Source organism: Pseudopodoces humilis, chromosome 2 (genome assembly GCF_049639895.1).
Source record: "Pseudopodoces humilis isolate 2021_Gansu_Grassland_sample_001 chromosome 2, ASM4963989v1, whole genome shotgun sequence".
In the NCBI taxonomy this organism is placed as follows: Eukaryota; Metazoa; Chordata; class Aves; order Passeriformes; family Paridae; genus Pseudopodoces; species Pseudopodoces humilis.
Window position 1 is genome coordinate 25,279,511 of NC_142201.1, and position 25,120 is coordinate 25,304,630.

The 25,120-nt window shown below is 38.9% G+C and overlaps 1 protein-coding gene across 15 annotated transcripts in view; it reads left to right on the forward strand.

Annotated features, from left to right (window-relative positions):
* MCF2L (MCF.2 cell line derived transforming sequence like) overlaps window positions 1-25,120 on the forward strand; it is a 155,919-nt gene that overhangs the window by 80,006 nt on the left and 50,793 nt on the right. For all 15 annotated transcript variants that reach the window (XM_088051822.1, XM_088051808.1, XM_014248738.2 and 12 more), the window contains 2 exons: window positions 9,335-9,418; window positions 18,237-18,351. In XM_088051822.1, the coding sequence (XP_087907948.1) occupies window positions 9,335-9,418; window positions 18,237-18,351 (199 nt within the window). The remainder of the gene's footprint in view (window positions 1-9,334; window positions 9,419-18,236; window positions 18,352-25,120) is intronic.

Consider the following 25,120-nt stretch of genomic DNA (forward strand, 5'->3'; position numbering starts at 1 on the left):
TTCTGGTGCTTGAATCTACGTTCCCAGTTCTGTTTTCTGCTTTTGGTATGCATGACTCTTGCAGAGGAGACAGAGAGCACCGAGCCCATGGACTGGTGTCTAACCTTACAATACTGTTGCTTTTGAAATGTCAGATTTAAATAAAACAGGTATGTAAAGGGTGGGTCTTCTAACTAAAGGGTGGATCTTCTTACTAATCTTTAATTAGTATTACCAGCTCTCAACATGTGAGTCTGAATGCTCTGCTTGATGCTACCAGGGTAATACTAAAAGGCATGCTGCTTAGAAGGAATGAATGAAAGGTTTAAGAAAGATGAGGATGACCAGATGGAAAGGGTGGAGTAATAAGCCTGAGTAACTTTTGTTCTTTATGTGCATCCTCATCTTCATCCCTGAGGGGGAGGGGTGGATTTAGGAAACCACTGATTACTGTAGGAGACAGTGAATGTAGAACCAGAGAGTGTTTTGTGTCAGATCATGGTGGTGCATATGTAATCATGCCAGGACTACTTGTGTAAATTGCCACGTTTAAAATAGGGTGTTTTCATTTGTATTTGATCACTGAGAAATAAGTGAGCAGGGCTTTTGTTAGCAGCTGCCAAGGCTTGATTCTCATCTGTTGACTGCCACCACTTCTTGTGGGCATGTTCAGTGTGCCAGTGATCATTCCCTTCTGGAGAGCTGTTGGGACATTCTGCTCAAAGTGGGCAAAGGGCTGTCCCATTCCCTGGCACTGTTCTTTCCTCTTCCTCCTGAGCTTTGTATGGAGTATTTTATGTGCCTACATCAGCAGAGGGGAGAAAATGTAAGTGAAGGAGAGGTCTCAGCAAGGCTGACTGTATTGCACTGAATGATTCTGTAGCTGCCTGTGGGAGATACTGAACTGTGTCCATGTCCTTCCTCTGAACTGCCTGAAGTAGTTCATATTTGCAGTGCTTTAGAGAGGCATGACGTGTTTCATCTTTTCCATGCCATTAAACAGCAAGCCACAGTGCTTCAAGAGCTCTTCATTAACAACTCTGTCATCTGTGTGGTAAGGTGGGACAGCCAGCTGGGTTATGAATTCAGCAACCTGTTCTTCATAAGTAATCTGTAATCAGAGTCCCAAATACTGGGAAGTTTACAAGTAAATGTTTTAGCTGAAAACTAGTACATCGCTCTAAACTAGCCTCTCAGTGAACACTTAGCCCTTCTTTCTCTCTCACACATTCCCTTTCCAAACACTAGTTTTTATATGAATAGTTACATGAAAAACTGTACTTGTGTTGCAGTAGCATAAAATAATACTTTGTCTCTTAGAAGTTATTCTTGCCATCCTCTGTGTTGTTGAAATGATAGAAGTCAAGAAAGACCTTTCTACCAGGGCCTGCAATGACAGGACAAGGAGCACCAGTTTTAAATTGAAAGAGGGTAGGCTTGGATTGGGCATACAGAATAATTTTTTTTTACAATGGGGGCAGATGGGGCTTTGAGGAGCCTGGTCCAATAGAAGGCATTTCTGCCTACAGCAGTGTGGTTGGAACCAGATGATCTTTGAAGATCTCTTCCAACCCAACCCATTCTGTGCAACCCCACAATTGTTAGCACTGCTATAATTTATCTCCAGAACAGATGTGTTCAACAAGCAATTAGATTTTACCACTCTGCTGCTTTATGAAAGTGTTTGTGTTTTGGTTTTTGAGCAGAGTACAATCAGTCAATGTTTAAAATCTTACCATTCTTCCAAAATAACACAGAAAAATAGCATTCTTGTAGTAGAATTGCCAGGTAGTCATATTCATACAGCTGGTCCTCTGTGTGTTGAGTTTTCAGTTAAAGCTTTGGGGCCTGCTTTGAGATACATATTTTTCTGAAGAGGAAGAGTTGAAAGCAGGTGGTTTAGATGGAGACAAATCTTTGGTTTAATTCTCTGAAACATGTCCACTTCAGCATAAGTGTTTAAGCTGAGTGATTGCATCATTAGTTTTTAAGGCTCACTGAAGATGAGTCCTTTACCTTGCATGTGACTCTTCTGTTCGGGGTTGATCTTTGCATTTTCTCTATTTGGAAGACCTCCTCTTCTTTGCAAAGCTTTAGTATTTAGAAAGCAAAATTCCTGTAATAATTTTCTCAGAGCATTAAATCTTACTAAAAGGCAGTTGGCAAAATCTAATGTTTTAGAGGCTTGCTAAAGTACTGAGTGAGACACAGCTGGGTTACTTCCCTTCTTATCACTTGAGTCCTGGCTAGGGGAACATTCTCTGCTGCTGAGTCTTTATCTACTATTTCTCCATTAAAAAAATAAAAACAAAAAAAACCCCAATTTTGCTTTTTTTGCAAAATCTACTGCTTGTAGGTGACTAAGTACATCTAATACTTTAGAAGTATTTTTATTCTGTACGCTCAGCATGATTTGCAGTATTAGGGAGTTAACAATGCTGCAGTTTTGGCAATACTTAAGTGTGGTTCCTAGCAGTCTGAAACTATCTTGCAAGAACAAAAAAGAGTTTACCAGCAGGCTTAGCTTCCTTCAGGGCATCCTGGAAAGAAGAGAGCAATATTTCTGTTGCAATAGTAAGAACATGCCATACGCATGAAGTTGATTATACATTTGGGTAGAAGGTACACCTGACACTGTTGCTGCTTTATATCCAAGTCCATTTTGTGCTTAATACAAATTTAGGCTATAATATGACTATGTGGCATGATTCCAAGTTCCCCTTACTTCTTGGTTTGGAAAGAGTAATTATTATGACTTGAAATAGCACAAGGAATGTGTCTTCCTCACCAAAACAGTCTGGGTGCTCTTGAGCATGTATGCAGCAAAAGCATGGTGAAAAATATTAGATGCTAAAACTGGTAGCTTTGAGATGTCTTGCAAAATTGCAACCCACATCCCTCTCACTTTTTGTCTTACTTTGATTTTTCTTCAAGAACAAAGGAATACTAGGTTTTGGGTTTGATCCTTAGATGGTCTTTCTGACTGCTACACAGTTTTCTTCTGCTTACAGATTAGCTAGTGTTCAGTCTCTCTTGTAAGCTATATCCAAACTTAAAGGTGATCCCTGCTGTGGACTACAGAGTAGTGTGTCAAGTAGGTGTGACTGATGAAGAAGAGGAGGAAGAAGCTGTAGCTTTAGCCCTCATAGTATCCTGTGAATGCATCTATTACACATGAAAGGGAGGGGATTGTATTTCCACTAGCGTCTGTGCTTCGAGGGAATGTTATTTTAGCAAAATAAGACAAAGAACTTTGTTGCCTTTTACAAAAGGGGAGGTGGAAGAAGAAAGAGAAAAATGTACTTGGACATGTATAATAAGCGGTCAAATCCAATATTAGACTTTGAAAGAAACAAAATCTTGGTTGGCTCACAAAGTATGCTTTTGTTCAGGTGTTTAATAATTTGAGTCAAGATGAATGGGAACTGGTACACATTCTGTAATTTTGGGCTGAGCCAACAGCATTGCATACCTCAAAACTTCTTTTTTTTTTTTAGAGGAAAGATCTGTGTTTAATCTCCCTACCTGAAACCAAACCATCTTTCTCATAGTTTTGTAGGTAGTCTCATGCCAAATCCCCAACTCTGTGATCTCAAAGAAGACACAGGTGGATATTGTGATTCCAGAAAGCAGAAATTACCTGAATGAAGTAGGGGGTTCAGTAGGTTTCTGTACAAAGATGTTGGGATTTATTTTTTGTTCTTTAACAAGTTCCTGCCTCTCATATTTAAATTCTGGATTGGGGATTAATTTGTGTGTCTTGTAAGTAGTTGTGGTATTCTTCAGATATGATTAACGAAGCAGAATTTTGTAGTTTCACTTCAGTGAAATAATTTAAATATTGCCAAAATTTAGGAAATATGAGCAGTGCTGCAGAAATAAAATTTTTGGGCTTTGTGAGGGATCTGTCAGTTTTTCTGATGCAATAGACATTTAAAATACCACCCAATCAATAAGTGCCTGTGTCCTCTGTGCCTGGGCTTATAATACAGGGAATATTGTTCCTAAGATTTTAGATTTTCTTTGGCAGTACCACTTCCAAGCCTTGACTCACTCGACTAGATCCTTATTTAACACTGAAGGTGCATGGGATTCCATCCTAACCTGTTGGAGCACTGCGTATATAGTAGAGCTGTTCTCTGCATATTGTGACAATATTAGACAGTCTTATAATCAGAAAATCTACTGATGTTAGTAATGCTGTGGAAGTGGAACTTGTATAAAGCATGATTCTCTTAAAAAAATATACATCTCATCTTAAGGCTCTGCTCTATTTATCAGGGCTTTTTTTGAGAGGAAATAGTGTTTTCTAACTAGGAGAGGAAATGGGAGACAGAACTTACCTGTAGTCTGTAAAGCTCTTGCAAGTAAAATTCTTATGCAACTGTTAATTAAAAATGTTTATTGGACACTCAATGCCATATGAAGCTGTTTGGAGCACCACTTTGTTTTATATCTCTTTGTGCCAGCAACTGTGATGCTGGTAGAGGCAAAGAACTTGCATTTTGTGCTTGCTTAGGATAATTTAGCTCACCAGGAACAAACAAGTTGCAAAAGCACTGTTATGCCCAGGTGATAATTTCCTTCCCAAATACACTTTAACAGACACGTGTTTTGCATGAAAATTTGAGTTTATTCACTCATTTTTCCTGGTTCATCATTTTAATGATGGTGTAGTCAAATGAAATCGGCATAAACTCTTCCTAAAGGTATTTTGAACTGGTGAGATTTGTGAAATCTTAGTTTATGAGCACTTGCATAAATTCCTGTCATCAGCCCAGTGTGGCTACAAATAGCATGAGGACCTGAGGAGCCTGGTCTGCAGCTGTTGTGCCTGAGCATACCCAGCACTGAGCTTGCAGGCATTGTCACTAATCAGCAGTGTGTTTTAAAATTAAGTTTTAAAGCTGGAAAGCTCACTTGGCATCTCGAGCAGCTCATTAGTTTTAGGTGGCTTAGAGCAGAAGAGGGCTTCTGTGCACCAGCTCTGCTGCTCTGGTTCTTCCCTGCTTGAGGGACTTCACAAAGGAGCTGACTGTTAGTAGTGCTGGTGGTCGGGGGGTGAAGATGAAGAGGGAAGAATGAGGAAATGAAAGATTTGCCTTGGGGCTGAGAGAGATGAAGGGACTGCTCTGAAAGTCATTATCTTGCATTTATAATTACCAGATGGGAGGCTGGTTTAATGAAGAGGTTTTTCAAATTAAGACCCCCTTCATAAAAGGCATTCAACTCTTTGGGTGGGTAGGCTGTTCCAGAGAAGAAACAAAGCAAAACTGATTAAGAAAAATACATTTTTTTTTTTCAATTTAAGGCATGGATTTCATAGAGAAACTGTAGGCAAGTTTTCATTAAAGTTTTGCAGACTCAGCGAGAAAGAGGAGGAAGAAAAATTATTTGTCATTTGATTTCTGATGCGCTACTGAGATCTGTGCTGAAAGGCATAACTGTGTCTGAATGTGAACAACTAGATTGGCTTTCAAATTGGTATAAAGAAATGGCCACAGAATTTCCTGCAGAACTACTCAAAGGGTGGTGTAATTCCAGCTGGATTCCTGGGAATTTTATTGAACTGGTTGCAGAAGGCTCACAAGTCATGTTGGGAGTCTTCCTTGTGTGTAATGTGGGTGCAGTCAGTTCAGAGTCCACTCAGATGTTGTCTTCTGTGAAAATGGGCTTGCTTCAGCATGTCAGACAAACTACAAATTATGATGAGTTTTAGTTTGATCAGAAAAAAAAGAGGAGCTTTTTATCAATAAGGGAAATTCTTGACTGCAGTGACATTGATTGTTTTCTTAGATCCTAAGTTCTTCAGGGCTTGATGGCACCAGGTAATTCAAGCACAAGTTATCTTTGTGCCCTCGTGCTTAAATCTGTCATCCTGCTTCATCTGAAATGCAGTCAGGTGCTTCTGATGGGATGGAGTCGGGTCCCTCCAAGCCATCATTCTTTATCATTGAGACAGGACTATCAAAGCAAGATTTAAATTCAATTAGAAGATGATATATCTACACGATTGTGGTTCACATTTTTAGCGAGAAAAGCTTTTTTTTTGTAATAAGAACCATATATTTAACTGATTCCTTTACATTAATAAGATGACACTTCTACCCTCTCTTACAGTCATAATTTGAATACTAGGTAATGTGGGGATTTTTTTAAAGAACCTCCTAAAGTTGTCAGGTTAGAAAAAAAATCTTTGCACATTCCTAGCTATTTTATGTATTGGGGTTTAAAAAATAGTAATAAAAAAGCAATACTAACTTTAGAGAACTTTATTTTACTGTTTATTATCACCTACAATACCAGTTGCACTGTAATTCCCAGGAGCTTTCTTTTAAGCTTCTTAAGTGAGCTCCTCAGGAAAGACAGGATATTCAAGCATGTTTTGATATCACCAACTTTTTTCAGACATGAATTTTGGGTACAGTAAAACAGACTCTTAGGTATCTGCATTGAAAATACTGTGTAAATCAGAAAAGGTAGAACAGGGAAAATAATGGGCTGTGTGAATCTTAATCCATTCAAGTACAAGTGGAATTTGATCCTATAAAAATTCCTTACAAAACAGTGAGCAGATTTTCAGTAATTCTGTATATTTTAATGTGCACCTAATTAGCTTTACAAAAATGGAAATGGTCCCCGAAGAATGTAGCAGGTGGCAGTTTCTCTATTTAAAGAACATTTCCAAGAAAATATTTTCCCCAAAGGCCATGAGAGTAAGGAGTGTGTGCTCTCACAGAGTATTTAGCATGTGTGCCTTTTTCTGCCTTGTCCTTTTAAAGAAATAGTGTATTGGAGAAATGATGGACAACCTTGAAGTGAAATCAGATTGAACCCCAAACAAACTGTGATGAACTCTCTTTTCCAGAGGGATGCTAAATGTCAAGGAAACAGTGCAGAGCAATGAGTCTTTACAATTGCATCTCCTCTGAAGGAAAACATATTGAAGAGGGATTTCTGGCTAAATCCATGGGTGGTAACACCAGATTCAAGTGTATCCTGTCGAGCTGCTGGATGTGACCTGTTTGGCAATTCCAAGAGTTGCATTTCCTTGCAATTTTTTTGTGCTGCTATTTATAATCTTAGTTGTTTCAAATTATTGAAAATCAGCTCTGACCTTAGTGCATGCTTGGCTTTTAGGAGCGTGTCTTGAAACCAAATCAGCAAGAGCAGGATGAGATGGCTGTGGTGGAGGGGAGTGCAGCAGGAAGAGCAGTTTGGTGTCTGTCAGTGCCACATTGTGCTGCTCCTCCAGCTGCAAACAGATGGGCTCTTACATTTGAGTTAAAACTGAGTTTAAACCCAAGGGGGAGGAAGAGACTGTCTTTTCAGGGAAGCGGTATTTGACCAGTATCGCGAGGCTGACCTGTGTGGGTGGCAAAAGCTGCTGCTCCTATCAGAGGGAACACTGCAACAATCAAATCTAGACTTGGCACATGTCCAGATTGTGGTGGGATTGATCACAGGGCTACATGGGGAAATAGTGATCCTTATGTAATGATACATAAAGAGTTTCTCTTCCTTGGGCATGCCTGCTTCTGTCAGTGTAATGTGTCATGTGTTTACTTACATATGCAAAATTCAACTATTTTACTACATCCTTAGGGTGCAATGCTATGCAGTAATGAAAATTATGTCTGCCTGTGACTTTAGACAGGATGGCATTTTATAGACTGATGATGTTATTTTCCCTTTTTCCATCTCCCACTAAAAATAAGCATTGATCCTGGAAGAGTTTATATTCAGGTTAATGGGTGCACCTGCAGGTATTGGTTTGCAGAATCAGGGTTGTTCAGTTTTTTAAACACTGCTGCAGGGAGGCTCCTTATATTATAAGACACAGGCAGCAAAAATAAATGAAAATCCTTTTTCCTTTGGGGAAGTGGGATATTCCTCTTCTGGAAATGACTTGGCCATCTGAGATTAGAGTTTTGAAAGATCTGCGTTCAGTGTTCCGTTGAAAACATTGAAATGGTGACATGACTGAACTGGGTGAAATATGACTTGACACTTCAAAGTATCCACTTATGGGTTTGATAGCATGATATGCAGAGGTCTTCTGATCAGGCAGCAGTTCGCCGGATGCAGGAAAATAGTTCTGATCAGTGTGTGACCTTGAAAATGGTCATGGGTCTTCCTCTGCCCAACGGGACGACAGAGAACAGAGAAGTTCTGTTTCACAGTATAAGTTCTTGCTTATCTGGAAGAAGTAACTGAAAGTGGCTTTTTTGCTACTCTCAAATAATTGCAGTTCTCAGAATTTTACAGATGTGAGAATTGCTCATGGCAGTGTCTGTCTGCTCACGATCTAATGTTTGAAAGACATCAGTGACAGAAAGTCCTTGAGGACCAGAGCTCTACTTCAGCTTGTACTATCTTGTACTTCAGTGCAGGTGACACTTATCCTTACATCAGTTTTAGGTTTTTACTTACTTTTGCTGTGCACATTCATAGCTCTGAGTGTCAAAACCTATCTTCATGGCATTTCAATGTACATTAAAACCAAAACTTCAAGGTCAGTACAATGTCAGATTAAAAGAAATGTTAATAACCAAATTAAGAAAAAGCTACGTTATCTCTTCTGTACTTTTCAATGAGGTTAATATGTGGAATAATTATTTTTTAGAAATTGCAAAAGAGTAAAACTTCTTGTTTCTTTGTCAAAAGTGAGATCTTAGTTTATGAGTGAAGCAACTCTCATGCAGTCTTTGTCACAATCAGCAAAACTCAAGTTTCTGTGTGAGCTCTGGAAACGTGCTGTGGGAAACGCCTCTGCTGAAACACTGGGACAGAAAACCAAGGGGTAGGAATGCAGTGTGGTTGTTATTAAGCTGAAGCGGAAGGGCTGAGATAAAAGCTTAAGCATTGCTTTTCAGTATTGAGGTAGAGTGTGTGTGTGTGTTTTCAAGGGGAGGATGTACTTTCAAGCCAGTTGTATTGATTTTATTTAATGCAATTTTCTTGGAGTATTTGAATCTGGATGACAGGCTAGAGAAATCAGAAGTTTCTTGGTTTTGTTTGATTGAGAAGATTTTAATAAAAGTTGAATTTAATATGTAAAAATCCCACTGTTTAACATCATTCCTGAGGAATATTAGTTTTACAGTGTTTTGTTCAGTGGAAGTTTTGTACTGCTTCTAAATGTCAGTAAATGTAAATTCCTCTTTTATTAGTGTGTTATTCAAAGAAAAGTTTGCCCTTGGAAAATGCTTGAAAGACTCCAAAGATTTTAACGTATTTTTCAAAAGTTAGTTTTCTCAGTTTTTGTTGTTTTAGGGATTATTTTTTTTAATGTGTGCTGTGAAATTTTGCATAAAGTAACTTTATAATGCAATTTATTTTTTTCTCTTCACAGATGAGATCATGCATCAGGATATCATTCCTCTCTATGCTGCAGATATTCAGGACCAATTAAAGAAACAATTTGCTTATCTGTCAGGTAAGACTATGGTGTTCTCTCCTGTACACATTGCTTAGATGCACGGTTCAGCCTGCTGTGCTTTCACAGTCTCTGAGAACTCTTGTATGAAACCAATGAGTAACTTGAAATGCAGGCTACCAAGACTTGTCTAAGGAGTTATTAAGATTTTTTTTTTTAAAGTATAATAGTAATTTTAAAATGACAGGTAATTTTCCAGTTAACTGGAGATTGCAGCATGAATGTTTTGGTGGTTGCTATGGTCTTGCAGTCCTGAGCTCACAGCCCCAGCTGCCGTGGGCTCTGCTGTCATGTTTGGTACTGATGCCCAAGCCTACTCCTTGGTCCTGACCAAAGTGGTGGAGCAAGGACCATGGTACTACATTGCCCCAGAGTGGCTGTGCTGGGGTCAGACAAGGGTAGCACCGAGTTCTGGACATGATTTTTGGCTTGGTATCACTGATTGCCTTCTTCAGAGGAGTCTGCTTTTGGGATAAGGCTGTCCCCAAAAGCAGCACAGCCACTTCCACGCTGCACAGAGAGTCTCTGCCCCTGGGTCACCTGTGCCAGGTGTTCATGCCATGCACGTGTTGGCTGCTGAGCTCAGTCCATTTCCACGCTGAGCCCACGACTGGTGGTAATGGGCAAAGGGAGAATGGTGCCTTTGCTCACTGATCAGGCTGAGTGGAAGGTGTCTGAGAAGCTTCTGAATTTGTTCTCCTGTCTTCTGCCTGTAAAAGCTCTTGCAGGTGTCTAGCAGTGAACTTGCTGGAGTTATGGCCCAGTCCTGCCCTCCCTCCAACACACAAAAAGGGAGAGCATCAATGCTGCCCTGCATCCTTCAGCATAAAGGAAATTTACCTCTCTGACCTAGGGTTGGACTCTCTGGCTGCTCCCTCTCCCTCTGAATCCCATCCTGTGTGGGATTCAGAGACATAGGGGAATGAAACAATGTAATATTTTACTTGGCAAGAGCTCACTGAATCTTGTACTCATAATTACTTATTAATTATACTTTGTTTCTGCTACACAAGCTAAACTGTGGGTCTTGCAGTACTGTGTTTTCTCTGGGGTGGTGGTAGCACTTGGAAAATAAGATTTTTTTTATGAAGTTGGCTGTTCATGCTTCATTTGAGATTATAGTGTTTAAGCTACAATTCTTCTTTGGATATTTATTTTTTTGACTTTCCAAGCTCATTCTTATCTATGGGCAGAAAATGTCTCATGAGATTGTTATGCAAGAATCAGCCTATATATAAAACTGTTAAGTAGGTTTTGTATTTTGCCCCTCTGAAGTGAGGGAGAAGACTGGTGACTGTGGTAGATGAGTTGTTGAGTTCCCAAATCCACAACAGTGACTTCAGCACTCAATAAATCCACCTGGAAATGGAGCTTAGTAAGAGCAGCCATTCTTCATTCTATTCTATCTATTCACACTCGTGGCAATTAGAATTTTTGTGAATAGGTCAGCTGCATTACTGTGACTAGATTGTTGCATTTTATAATTATTGGGAACTTGAGTGTTAGGCATTTTCATTTCACTGTGGAATTCAGGTTTTTTTTTATCCTAATGTTCTCCTGCAGGATGTAGATGGTTAATTCTCTGTGCTGTGCCAAACAGTGGTTTTACAGGTTCTGTGAATGAAGGAACAGGGCCAGTGTTTGATACTTGATTTATGTACAATTTGTTTGTTGTTGCAACAAATTGTACATAAAGCTTGAGAGGCTTTGCTCTAAGGCCACTTCAGATATTCCCAGTATGTATGAATGAGACTCTGCTTCTTACTAAGTTGCCTTGGAAAAAGAATCTAAGTACATGACATAAAACTCATTAAAATGAAAGTCCATAGATTACTAATGCCTTTGGTAAAATAGCATACTTGCAGGTATTGCTGAATGTCTTAGATACATTTCTGATTTTAGTTGGCTTTTTAACAGTGAACGCATACTTGAGAATTGCTTTAGTTTCTCTAATAGGGTGTATCTAGGTCTCATGGGACACTTATTTGAATAGGGAATGAAACCCAGTCTGTGCCTAAAGGCTGCAGCCCTTCCTGAGCTGCTTTCTGTGTTTTGGTCTAAATCAGGGTCACCTCTTACTTGTGTCCCTCATTGTGCTGAACTGTAGTGGAAATGCTGCAGGAACACCCAAATTAGACTTAAAATTAAACAAAGTTAAGTGAAAACTTCCACTAATGCTTCAGTTTGTCAGTAAATATATCAAAGTGCAATGAAAGCAAGGTTCTTACTACTCCTGCAGACTGGCTCTTGCTCAGCAGTGAGTTTGCAGCTTAAACCTAATGGCGTGGCAAGCTGTGGACAAGGCTTGTACTTAGTCATTCACACAGAAAGTTTATAAACCCCAAAGTTAATATTTTACCTCAGGCACAGTTGTTTACTTTTTGCCTTTTTTCTTTCTGTGGAGCAAGGTCCTTATTGGGACTAAAATGGTTACTTTTGTTGTTGCTAGGCTATGCTAAGTGTTGTGACTACATGGTTCAGGGTTTCACCTCTTTTACCTTTGCTTTCTTTGGTTACTATTAGTGCAACCACTTTTCCTGCCACACTGGAAGGGGTCTTCTGACTTTTTTTTGTTTGTTTGTTTTTGTTTTTTTTCCCATGAAGGGCCGTGTAAGGTCCATTTAAAAGTCTCTATAAATCAAGTATTCCTTCTGTATTCCTCAGTCTTTTATTCATGCTTTGTATTTTCTTTCATAAGGATCTTCTCTTTCCATGGTTGCTGTGTGACTTTCATACCCACCCAGCCTCGTGTCTGTCTGCCATCACAGTGTGCGGGTGTGTTAAAATAAACGTAGATGGAGAAGAGCATACAGACACCTGTGTATGTTGATATGCATCTTTAATCATTCAAACTGTGTCATGTGCAAATGAGACTCTTGGCCACCAGGAGTACTGAACCAGTTATTTAATTCCCTTTCCTTTGAATGCCTGTTTATGCATTGAACAACTTCAAAGTGTTTCCATTAACGGAATTACAAATATGAGTTCATGCTATTTGCATTTTTGTCTATTGATTCCTAGTTGTTTTTCCTGCCATTGAAAAATTTAACATTGGTACTAGTTTTCAAAATGCTTTATATTTATATTATTATATTATTTATATTTATATTATTATAACTTTGATTTTTAAATATACACATATATGCTTATACCTTTATCATTGTAAATAGTAAGCATCTGACTTTGACTAAGTTTATTTTCTAGAAAGTGCTCTTGCTCACCTCTGTGGAAGTGACCTGCCCACTCCTCACTGGTCAAAATGTTCCTGTTGAAGTAGCTCTGGCTGCTGAGTCAGTAAAATTACATTTGAGAATTTCTGAGTGGATCCTGTACCACATATACTGCAACAGGTAGCTAAAAATATCAGCCTGATTGCTGCTGCTGGTATATACAGCATCTATGTTGTGTATGGACAATGGAAGAGGTATTCCTTAGCAGTCTTTGCCTTCAAGAGGTGTCAACTTAACTACTGTTTTTTATTTACTCTGCTAAACCTTCTGTCTGTAGAGATTTTAAAAAAAATAAAATCAAAGCAAAAATGTAGTAAAGGAAAAGATAAAAAGTGAATCCTTTGCTAAGAGATTTCCAGTTCAAGTATGTTCAGATGCAAATTTATGTACTGCAATCCAATTTTTAAGCCAGTATATTTGCTGCTGATCAGCCTGGGCAGCTTGTGAAGTTATGCAAGTAAAACTCCTCATTTCAAGGAAAGAACATTTTAATAAATTCCTCTTGGATCTGTTTTTCTTTGCAAAGGATATGCAGTGAAGCTTTTATCCGCTCCCTCATTGAAGTCTACATGTAATTTCAAATACTGAATTCTCCAGTTAAGTATATTATGCAAGCAGAAAGGAGAAACTCCTTATCAGAAATGCACAAGCATAATAGCTGAACCACTACAATGGTAAAAAAAAATCTGAAGTAAGCCCTTCTCTCAGTCATATGAGGATTTTACTTTTGACAGGACTGCAATTTTTAAGCAGCATCTTTTGAACTAAAGTTGTAGATCTGAGCCATTCAACAAGGATGATGCTCTTGGATCTTGTGTGTGCACATTGATCAACATGGAGACCATATTTTTTCTTATAATCCAAACACCGTTTAATTTGCCTTATAGAATCAGGCCAGGAGACTCCTTGTTCTGCTATCTAATTATATCCAGCTACTTCCTTTTTGTGAGGGTGCTCAGAGTAGTTTTGAGAATGCCTTTTTTTTGTGCAAAGAAGAGCAGACTAGTTAGGGAAACATTACAAAATAATCACTTACTCATCCTCCCTGGAAATAAGTGTAAGCAATTTCTTTGCTGCTGTCAAACTTTGCTGTCCATACAAAACCCCAAACTAGCATGTCTCTTACAGGGTAGTGGGGAATTACTCTTTTCCCTGTGTCTGCCTGTGCACATGTGTATGTGATTTTTAGCAGATATTCAATAAGCAAGTTTTGTAATTTTCCCTGTCAATGTTTTTTTAAATTAAAAAGAATACTAATTATGTTTCATTTGAGATTGTTTTTAGATACCAAGTTACTAACGTGCCTGTTAATTAGAAATTCTGAAAATGCTGTGTAATTTCCTTGGGTTAGCACTTCCCTATCTCCCAACCTGCTTAATAAAAAAGAAAACAAATGCAGAAGACACAGCAACTGTGATGGGAAAAGTTAGATGTAGCAGAATATAAAGAAAAAATGCTAAATCACTGGAAACTTTACCAGTCCCATCTCACAATAGCACAGCTAGTTTCCCATGGTTATTTTGTCTACTGTTTTCACCCACAAGACCATGATGCTCTGGGTACACACAATTTTAGCAATTGGTGATATTGCTGGTGTTAATTGTGTTCAGAAGTTAGGAAGGTGGAGTGTTATTTTCTAAGCACAGTAAAGTCATTTTGCTGCCTAACCTGTGGAGCTAGTACATGTTTTTAATTTAATTCAATGTTTTTAAAATGTGTGTTTCTCCAAAACACGGGGCTGTCAGTGTTGTAAAAACTGACTTCAGACCAAGGCTTGTAGATCTGTTTAGGAAAGTTCCACCTAACAGGGCTTTGCTAGAATTGTGGAGGTTTATCCACTAAAAAATTTCCATTTTATGGAGGCAATTTACTTTGTTTGACACTAAATATGTTAAAGAAGTTTAATGGGAATAGGCTTCCAAAGTCATGTAAAAGTCAATAAATAACAAAGTTTTCCATTAATGAATGCTCAAGGAAATAGGATGAAAGCAGATTTGCTTAATTTAAAGTGGTGTGGTGTTTTTATTTTATTTAATTGCTGACATAAGCTTCAGTCCTCTTTACTTCTACTGTGCATCCATTTATAGCCTGGAAAGTAACAATCCTCTCAGTCGCAGAATGTTTCTCACAGCTGTGTGTTATAAGACAAGCATCAAGAAATTCTTGGGAATCATTTCAGGTGTGATTGTACCCACTTAAGGACTACTGTGCTCTCTTCTGCTCTTTGCAATAAACAAAAAACTAAAGCTAGCACTCAAGTGGCATTTGTATAATATTTCATAGAGAAATGCTGCTGAATGTATTTCAGCATTTTCATAGAATCACAAGATGGATTGGGTTGGCAGGAAACCTTTAAGACCATCTAGGCAATGCCTGCTCTGCCATGAGTAAAGGCATCTTTCCCTAGATCCCTTCAATCTGACATTTTCGTAATCAGAACAGGGATAATAATTTTTTAATGAAAATAAAAGGATTTGTTATACTTTCAGAAATTTATGTTTAAAGAAATAAGGGCTAAGATTAGACTAAGAAAAATGCTCTTAATGCTCTCAGGTACTTGATTGTCTTAAAAACACATAAAACTATTAAATTCCAGTTGTGTAGCACATCCCTATGTTAAACTAGAAGTAGGAGAGCAGGCTTGTGTGTGCCTCTGTGGACAGAACTTGTCCAGCAAATCAGTTAAGGCTGTTCAACAGATGTAGCTGGAATTTCAGGACTCTGACATAGAGGAGAATGTGAAAGAGGTGATTTTCCAGTGGTTCAGACTTAGGTAGTTAGATGTAATCACTGTGCCAAGTGACCTGAATTTATTAAATTATTGTTAGATTACTAATTTTTGTATGGTGATTAAAATTGCAGTAACTCATTTTATAAATGACTATGTATGTGTTGAATTATTTGCATGAGTTGTAGCACTCACAAATTCATCTGTCTTTTTTTTGTAATCAGGTGTATATAATTCTGAGGTGCTAGAAAATTATTATTATATGAATTAATTTTAATAAAATGTTTGAATTTTTTGCCTTAAACCTGTGTTTCAAAAGGGATAAGAGAAGTGAAATTGTTCAGTACATGTCATTTGAATGCTTTCCCTCTCACTAAAACCGAAATCAACAACAATAAAACCCCTCTTAGCTTCCTAAACTTTTTCTCACTTCCCCCTAACTTCTGTGGCTTGATTTACTTCTGGCTGAAGAGAAGAAAATCACATTTTACACAGCTAATTTTATGAACTGTGTAATGCTGCTTTTGCATCAGTGAAGAAAAATGAGGAAGAAAAGAATGATTCTGAATAAAGGATAAAAATAACATTTCTGCATCAAATTCATTAAGAAATAAAGGACACTTTAAAAAGTGAACTCACTCTTTTTTCTATTCTATTTCTATTTAACATCAACAAAATCAATATGTAGGATTTTTACTTTGCTTTATTTCACATCCTTATTTTGTGAATTTCTCTGACAAATGCTCCTTATAAAGCAGGGGCTGCTTTGTCTAGAGTGACTTGTCTTCCCTTGATGGCCATATAATTAATCACAGAATCACTAGGTTGGGAGAGACCGTCACAATCATCAAGTGCAACCCATAAAGTTACAATACAGAGAGCAGCTTCTGTTAGTCAGCATTATTAAAGCTAAAATTTACAGAAATCCTTATGTGTAGCATTTCAGGTCACTCTTTTGAGCAGCAGGGTTCTGATAAGGAAAAGAAGTTGAGTGGCATCTGAAGGTGTGTGTGTGCTCAAGTGGCCCAGCAGGGAAACACCAAAGAAAAAGATAATCAGTGAAGAACAACCTTCTAGGAGCTCAGGGCAGAGTCATCTTCAGCCAGGACAACCACAGATGACTGTACTACAAACTGAAAATTAATAGGCTGTCACCAGGCAGGATGGCTCTATTTGCCCTTGACAATCAGTGGTGGTCTGGGAACTTCCTGAAAATCCTAGTCCAGACTTCTGCTTTTAGGACATGTCCTGCAAGTCAATTGTTGTTAGTCTTTTGTTTCGTATTTCCTATTTATAGTAATTAAGTAGAACAAAACAAGTAACCAATGAAGATACCACAAATAATGTATGATTGTGCCTAAAAATAGTTACTCTAGAGAGAGCAGAGCACCTCATAAGCAACAGGAATAACCATTATCGTGCTTTTAACAAGAGAGGAAAATGCTTTAGTTGTGAGAGCTTGGGTAGAACAAAAACCAATAGAATCGAAATTGTTCTTAACTTGTATTTGTGTTGTGAATATTTGTATAGCTAAAATTAGCTCCCTTGACTCAGTGCTGCATGTTTGGATGTGTCATAAAGGTCATGTTTGCAAACTTGTGATATTTGCATAATAGTTGCATTTTGTTGCTGTTTGAATACATCCAGAGCACGTAATTTTTTTCATGTGTTTTGATTCCAAGAGCTTCACAGTGACAGCACCATGCTGTCTGTAAGCAGGTAAATGCAAATCAGATTCACCACAAATTAACAAAAGATACTATATGAGCTCTTCTAATTATATGTGGTTTGGAGGGAAGCTGTGATTTCTTTTATCAAATGAATCTGAGGTCGAATATTTCTCTTCTTTTTCCTGTGAGGTTAGATGCAAAGGGCCTGGAAGTGGGTAATAGTCTTCACAAATCACTGTTGCTCTCATAATTGGTGTTGTTGATACAGTTTAATGCTGATTTCTGAACAGTTACCAGATTTCAAGGATGGAAAAAATATCCTTGTTATTTTTTTTGTTGCTTTTCTCCTCCTGTTGAGCTATGAAGCAAAGATAACTTCCCAGCAGTGTGTTCCTGCCACCCCAGAGCAGTTAACTTCATGCAGTTGCTAGAGCTCAGCAAGCCCCTTGTCCTACCTGTCTTTATGAATATATACTTGTTAAAGACATGAAACACTAATAATGCCTTTCAAAAGAAATTATTACATGGTGCATGTAAGAATGTATGTGAAGAAGCATTGTGTCTGTGAATTGTACCCAGTGGTGCAAATGGTATCTAGCTCATCAGCAGCTCTGCTGCAGTGTAGGTGTTCAGCTCTACTTTACCTTCTGTACATAATCTGGGAATGGGAAATCTCATTTGAAACACCCACGCTCCTTTCTTTTATTGTTCTGCCCCTTCTGTTTCACCAACCTGGAAGCAAAGCAGCCAACTGAGCAGGGCAGAGGGTGTTGCATGAATGAATTCCAACTGGTAAGAGGGTTGAGTTCAGTTCAAGATGGAGATTCGCCTACTTAATTCTGAATTAACTTTTTTTTGTTTCTAATTTGGTTGATTTCTTTGTCCCGATTGCTTCTACTTACATACAGTTGACGTTTATCAGCAGAAAGTCGCACTGCCATCTGGTGTCAGAACTGCTCACAGGAGCCAAGGCATTTGCCCAGGAAAAATCTAATGTGGTGAAATCCTTTCTATAAAACTTCCTAAGCACTGAAAAAGAGAGAGACTGTTCAAAATAAACTGTCCACACATGAGCCCTGAAAAAAAAAATAAAAGAAAAAAAAAGAAAAAATGCAGTTGTTTTATTACTGGGAAATTTCAGTCTGGGTAAAGAGACTTGAATGTAAACGCATTTGCTGCTTCTTTTGTAGGTGGAAGAGGGGGAGATGGCTGCCCTGTTATCACCTTTCCAGACTATCCAGCTTTCAGTGAGATTCCTGAAAAAGAGTTTCAGAATGTCCTGACCTACCTGACAAGCATTCCAAGGTGAGCACCTGTCTGGAAGAAAATATTATCTACTAAGGGACTTCACACATTTGATCCCTTACATGTGGTGTAAAAGTCAGGCTTGGTATTTAATTAAAGAAATGGAAAATTAAGCTTATGGTGCAGATTCACAAAGTGTTGGTTAGTACCATCTATCTAAGGTAGCTGTTAGATAAATTGTGTACTGCTATTTATATTTAATCAGAAAACTACTTCCTGGTATGTATGAATATAAGTTCCATGATAGACATCATCCTCTTGTGTCTTCACTTCAAGATACAACCTTGTATCTTAGAATGCAATATTCTGTGTTTCAATTGAGCACATGTATAGTTATGGCAGAGCATGCTGATTCCTGGGTGCTACTCAGGATATTATGCAGTGAGGGAACACTCTGTATCTATGTGCAGAGGTTTGTCCTCACCACTTGAGCTGTTTCCCTGGCTTAGCTGAACACAGTGCCTGCAGACTGTTACAGAGTTTTGTCTGAAGGTGCAAAGCAAGCCCAAGGATTAATTCTGACTCTCTCAGAGGGCACAGTGGTGTTACCAATGGGCTGCTCAATAAACATTGTGATTTTTGTTGACAGTCTGTTAAGGAATGAAATAGTGGGCTCAAAATCCTGATGGAGGTGAGGAAGGCAAGTAGCAGAATAGATAAGACTAGACTTAGACTTCAAGAGAGGAAATTTTGGGCTTATTCAGGGAACTGGTAGGTGGGATACAAAGGAAGGCAGTTCTGATGAGTAAATCTGCTGCAGAAGGCTGCCAAGTTTTGAAGGACAGCATTCTCCAAGTACAGGAATGGTACATCCTGGAACGTGAATAGACGTAACAGGAGACTGACCCCACTGTCTGAAAGCGGACTTGTGACTGAGATACAAAGGCAGCATACAGGAGGTGAAAGCAAGGACAGGCTACAAAGGAAGAATGTAGATACAATGTCCAAACATGTAGGGATGGCGTCAGAAAAGTCAAAGCACACCTGGAGCTGAGGGACAAGAAATAAGGGACATCAAGGACCACTTGAAAAAACTTCCGGTGCTTTAGCAGTACAGGAATAAACAAAGAGAATGTGGAGCTGTGCTGAATGGACTGGGCAAATTACTAGCAGCCAAAACAGATGAGGCTGAGACACTTGAGCTCTTCACTTCAGTCTTCTCTGACAGTGTCTCCCAGGCCTGTGTGTTCAGAGAGGGAGTTCAAGGAGGAGAATGGCAAGCAATGGCTGAGGACAAAATCAAGCATCTCTTGAGAAACCTTGACCCAAATCTAGTGTTTGGGATAAGATGAGCTGCTTTGTGAGTGCTGAGGACACTGTCATAGTAAGGTTGCTCTCTATAGTCATTGAAAGGTTTTGAGATTAGAAGTAACCTCACTTTGATCTGTGAGAAAATTATGGAGTGAGTCCTCTTAAAACACACTTTTGGGCACATAAAAGAAGGAGGTGATGGGGCGTAGCCAGCATGAATTAAGTAACTGTGCTTGACCAGCCTATATCTGTGATGACAGTGCATCAATGAGGCAAATCTGTGTGTGTCTTTTGCCTCACCCTAAGCAAGACTTTCAACTCAGCTTCCCCCAGAACTCTTATATTCACTTTGAGTTCTTACATTTTGGCAGGTGGGCTGCTGGGTGAGTAAGTGCTTGGATTATTAGGCTCAAAGAGAAGTGTTTATTGGCTGATATTTTATCTGGAGACAGACTTCCTCAGGGAACTGTACATATCCATGCTGTCTGATGTCCTTGGATCAAGGATCTGGAGTAGGAGATGGAGTGCATCCTCATCAGGATTACTTGATGTAATCAGCCCCTCTTGGTTGTACTTCTCAATGCCTAGTTTGTCAGGGAATGAAACCCTGAAGCTCAAAGCCAGTTTTTGCATTTTCTTTGTTTATCCTTGTGGTGGTTAAAGTTCATGGGGCTAAGCATCCCTTGATTGTATCTTGGGTACTGTTTCTGCAAATAATTATATTCTAAATTCACATCTGCTTCTCCTTTAGAAAGTCCTTGGTGGTGCACTTCATGGTGGCCCACCAATCTTCTGCACAGAGTGGGGTTCATGTGAGAAATTCTGATCAGAACAAAGAGCATCTGGTACAGTGGTGGAGCACTGAGTGCATCCCAGCACACCACTTTGATAGGAGCTGACTTTCTGGAGGTTTTTCTTTCAGTCACTCCTACTTGACAACAATTACTCTGTGAATATTGAGGCAGAAGTGGCCATTCCTTAAGTCTGGCTGTTCTTCTAGGATTTCCTTGTTTCTTTAATTTGTAAGTATTTAGAAAGAGAGGACTGTTCTTTGTAAACAAAGGAGGAAGCCCCCTGTCTAGATGTTAAGAATAAGGTATTCACTGTTGTGAATATAGCATTCTCTAGGTTTAAAGTGATGACAGTTCAATTTAAAATATTGTAAAAATAATGCTGTTGTGAAGATACTGATAAATGTGCCACCTTTTTGTGTCTGGGGTTCAACAGAACTTCAAAGGGCTTATGACATTCCTGACTGATATCTTTGCTAGCAGTGTCAGAAGCTTACTGTGTAAAATTGTGTTTGTGAGGCCTTGTGCAGGTTTATAGGAATAAAGAACTACAGAAGGGACACTAGTCAGATGCCAGCATACATCCCCTTGGAAAGATGTTTTGCTATTGATATGTTGCATATATTGATACATGTATAACCACAAGAGGGGTAGTGCTGCTGTTCTTGAACTGGGATATTTCTAGTGCTCTTAAAGGAGGTGTAAGGTAGGATTTTTTCCTGCTATCTTAGTGTTCAGATACTGGTTTAGGTGCTTTGGAAGTGGCTTTTAAAGGAAGTGGAGGCAGTTAGTTTTTAGTTTTTCGGTTGGTTAAAGAGCTGTATGGAGTACAGATTTACAGAAAGGATGGAAATGCTGCTCACAACTCTTACACAGGGACTGCCCTCCCAGGTTATTGTCATTTGGCTTATCAGATATGTAACCCTCTCTTTCAGCTGCTCTGACAGACTAAGGGGAAATGGACTTTTCTAAGAGTAGAGACAGCAGAGCACAGACACATTTGGAGCCACCTCAGTTCCTCAGAAAACTGCTTGTTCTACTTGGCCCTGTACAAGATCACAGCAAGGGGTTGGCAGCAGTAATTCAAACCTCATTGTCTGACTGCCTGGAGTCGCATGTTAAGGGAAATTATATTTCATGGGGTTGACAGTAAGGAGCTACTAAGAGCTTCATAAGAAAAGATCTTTCTGTGCTCTGCAGTAGAGTTCACCCAATAGTATACTTACTGGTACAATAAATCTTAGCAGTTACTGCAGGTTTTCAAGATCTCTTCCCAAGTGAAAGAAGACTAGCTTTTGAAAGAAGAAAAACCGAATCCTCTCAACCTACCTTTTTATTCCTTCTAATTTTATAGATAAACATGACCTTGTCACCTCTTGCTGTGTCCTTGTTTTGTATTATCTAAACACTGGGTTTCACAGGTTTTTTCTGTGTGAACTTTCTCTTTTTCACAATAAATTTAATCATGAAACAAAAAAAATATCTTGTGGGGTACCTTGCATTTAGGAATAGAACTGTTAAAAGTTGCATGCATCAACTTTTGGATCATGAAGTAGAATAGTGTAAATAGTAGAGCTCTTAGCATGTGCTTAGATGTGTAAATGCCTGATACATGAGGATGTTAAGAAGGGACACAGTGGAAAGGGAATACCTCATCTCAGTTTAAAGGTACTCAGTTAACCTTGGTGCAACCGTATAACATTAAGCAGAGAGCTGAACCGTATTCTTCAGGTGGGTGTTGTTAATGTTGCAAGGTAAATTCATGTTCCATAGGTGGCTGGATAAAATGTGATGTCTAACATATGGTTTGTAGTAATCTCAAAATATTCAATACAGATTGTTGCCATAATGTGTGACAACAGTCCTGTGCCTATGTACTGAAATATCGCTGCTTTGTTGGAAAAAAAAAACCAATGGATTAAGGATGAGTACAATAGACAGCAGAAGATCGCAGCTAATGCTTTTATAACTTCTGTTTTGGTATTGAAATATATGTTGTAAAGGTATCTGTGTAATGCTTCTGAAGCAGGTTTTTCCTTTGAGCAAATAATATTGTTATTACTATTATTGAAATTTAAGATAAAGTTTTATTAAAAAGGTGAGAAAATTGTCTTAGAAAAATACGTAGGCTACCCAAGTAGGAGAATCCATGGCAGTACTTTCTAGGAAGAGTAGTTTAACTGAAATGCTGAATTGGTACAAATGCTTAACATGTAAATATTGATCCACGTGAATTAATAGCTCTTATCAATGGAGTTGTAGAATACAGTAATATCTCTAGATAAAGTGTCTGTAAGAAGTGGCAACTTTAAATTCAATGTGTTGCAGTAGAGGACAGTCAGCCATGTCTTGCATCCTTTTGGGATATTTTGGGATTATGTAGTTGGTCTGATTCTCCTTCTGCAGAGAACATCTCCTATTACTTCACTCTGTGAGTCCCTTGGGGATGACTGCTGAGCTCAGTAGGAAAAAAAAAACCCACAGGTGAAGGTTCTCTTCTCCCTTAGCTGAGGAAAAAACACACAACCTCCAAACACCATCATTCTTACTGCATAGTGGGAGAGGCGGCTGTGCAATGTACCTTTTACATCACATGTACTGAGGCTGAAGGAAGAATATTGCATTTCAGGGCATTCAGTTTTGAAACTGAAAACTCTGTTTTGAAAGTTTGGGTTTTTTATTTTTCTATTGATCCTGGTAAATAGACTTTTAAGAGTTGCAGTGTACCTTGAAGGCAGGTGTTATTCATATTTAATTTATCTTCATCACAGCTGTTCCTTTAAATGTATTTTATTAGCTTAAGTGTGTACACATTTCTGGTATATGAATTTACCAAATATGGATAGTAGCATGACAACTTGCTCCAAAAGAAATTAATAGAAAATTGCTGTGGTTAAAAAAAACTTAACTACACAGTATTTCTCAACATATGGTTTTGCTTCTGGTTAATTAGCTGTTTCTACTGCAATTAGAAAACAATACACTGTTTATGAGAACAAAAGAGTATAGTTTTAATGCTTTTCTTTCCTGCTCATATAGGCTCATCTTTGAACAAAGAGAGCAAGCTAAAATTCTTGTGGTCACAAGAGATTAAAAAGCTAATATTTTAAGAGTATAAAGCTGAGTCTTAAACACAAAATCCCTTTCAGGAGAAATAAGTAGTGTAGATTAGAAAATTCAGAACAGGTTTTGATGGCCTGTTTAAGTCCCATATTGCTGATTAAGCATGATACATGGGCCTGTTTTGCTTGTATTCTCACAGAGCCTTGTACAGCTTCTCTTTGTAATGCTGTTCTGTCCTACTGCATGATCTTGAGAATAACTCAGGTTAACTTGGCACGTTCAGCAGTTTCCTGTTTTGAAAGGTGTCCGTCAGTTTCCTGCTCGGGAGAGCGTCCCCTTCTTTGAGATTCCTGAAGGTTTACAAATGCTTGAGCACCATACAGCCTTCCAAAAAATCCTGTTGTTTTTGATACTCTCTGGTGTAGGAAACTCGGGAGCCATCCTGTCCAAGTAACAGAACAGAATGAGATGACCTCTGAAAGCGTTGATGTCCGACAGCCCAGCAGCTCCGTAGTTAGGGTTTGCTAAGCTTCAGGAAGACCCCTCCTTCTTTGCTATACCAGCTTCCCATTGTTTGGGATAGCACTGAAAAACTGAGAGAGAAATGTGTGTGCTAAGCCTCTCAGTGTGTCCAGACCCGTGTGGGCACAGCAAAGCATGATGAGGTGGATTTAGGTAGGGACCAGAAGGGCACGCAGCAGCATGGCATGGGTGTTGCTGGAGCTAGCAAACCTCTGTGCAGGGACACAGGAGAGCTCAGGCCTCACACAGCTTGGGCCTGGCCAGTCTCCTTGACATAGATCCACCACTGTGCTCTGAAAGCAGCAGTGTTGGGGTAATGATGTGTTTTGAGCCTGTAAGTCTGTCAGGGTCCAGCAAAGAGCCGGTGTGGGAGGGTAACTGCCTGTGCTTGCTCATTTATCTGCAAACTGAATGGGCAGCCCACCACTAGCTAAGAGCTAAGCATTTTTGTTTTATGGAGTGCCAGGGATGAACACCACCACATAATGGGAAAGAGGTGCCAAAAAACAGATGCTCTGACAATTCATACTGACGTGCAGAGCAACAGCTTTGCAGCTTCAGAGTTTATTTCTGTCAGCTGTGCTTAATTTCGCTGCCCTCCTCTTTGTTGGATTACAATCCAGGCTGAAGATACGAAACCTGTACCCTGCTGTTACCTTGGCAGCCCCTCAAATTTGTCAGTGAGAATATCCCAGGACTTCCAGCAAAATCTATCATGCTGCGTGTACCCTTCCTTTCTCAGAGCACAGCTGCCAAACAGTTGTAAATACCATATGTCGCTGTAAGCAGACAGGGAATGTAAGGTATTAGGTTTGACTAAGAGTGTTGTATCTTAAATTTAAAGCTTTTGTGTCAGATACATACCCTCACAAGATTAAGGTCAAAGCCCAAATTGTTACTTAGAATCTGAATTTTTACTAGGTTTAGAAATATTTACACTCGTTTCAAGGTCTTTTAAGTGCCTTAAACTTAAAGCCCAGCCCTGTGCAGGTAAAGCCTTTCCAGTCTTTAAATCCCATTTACACTTTTAGGGTTTAGAGGATTTGGGTAGTATGTATGACACACACCATCCAGTGGTAAATTTAGTCTGCTAATAAGACAAAGTAAATTAAGCACTGTAAAATTGTGAAAGTTAATTACTA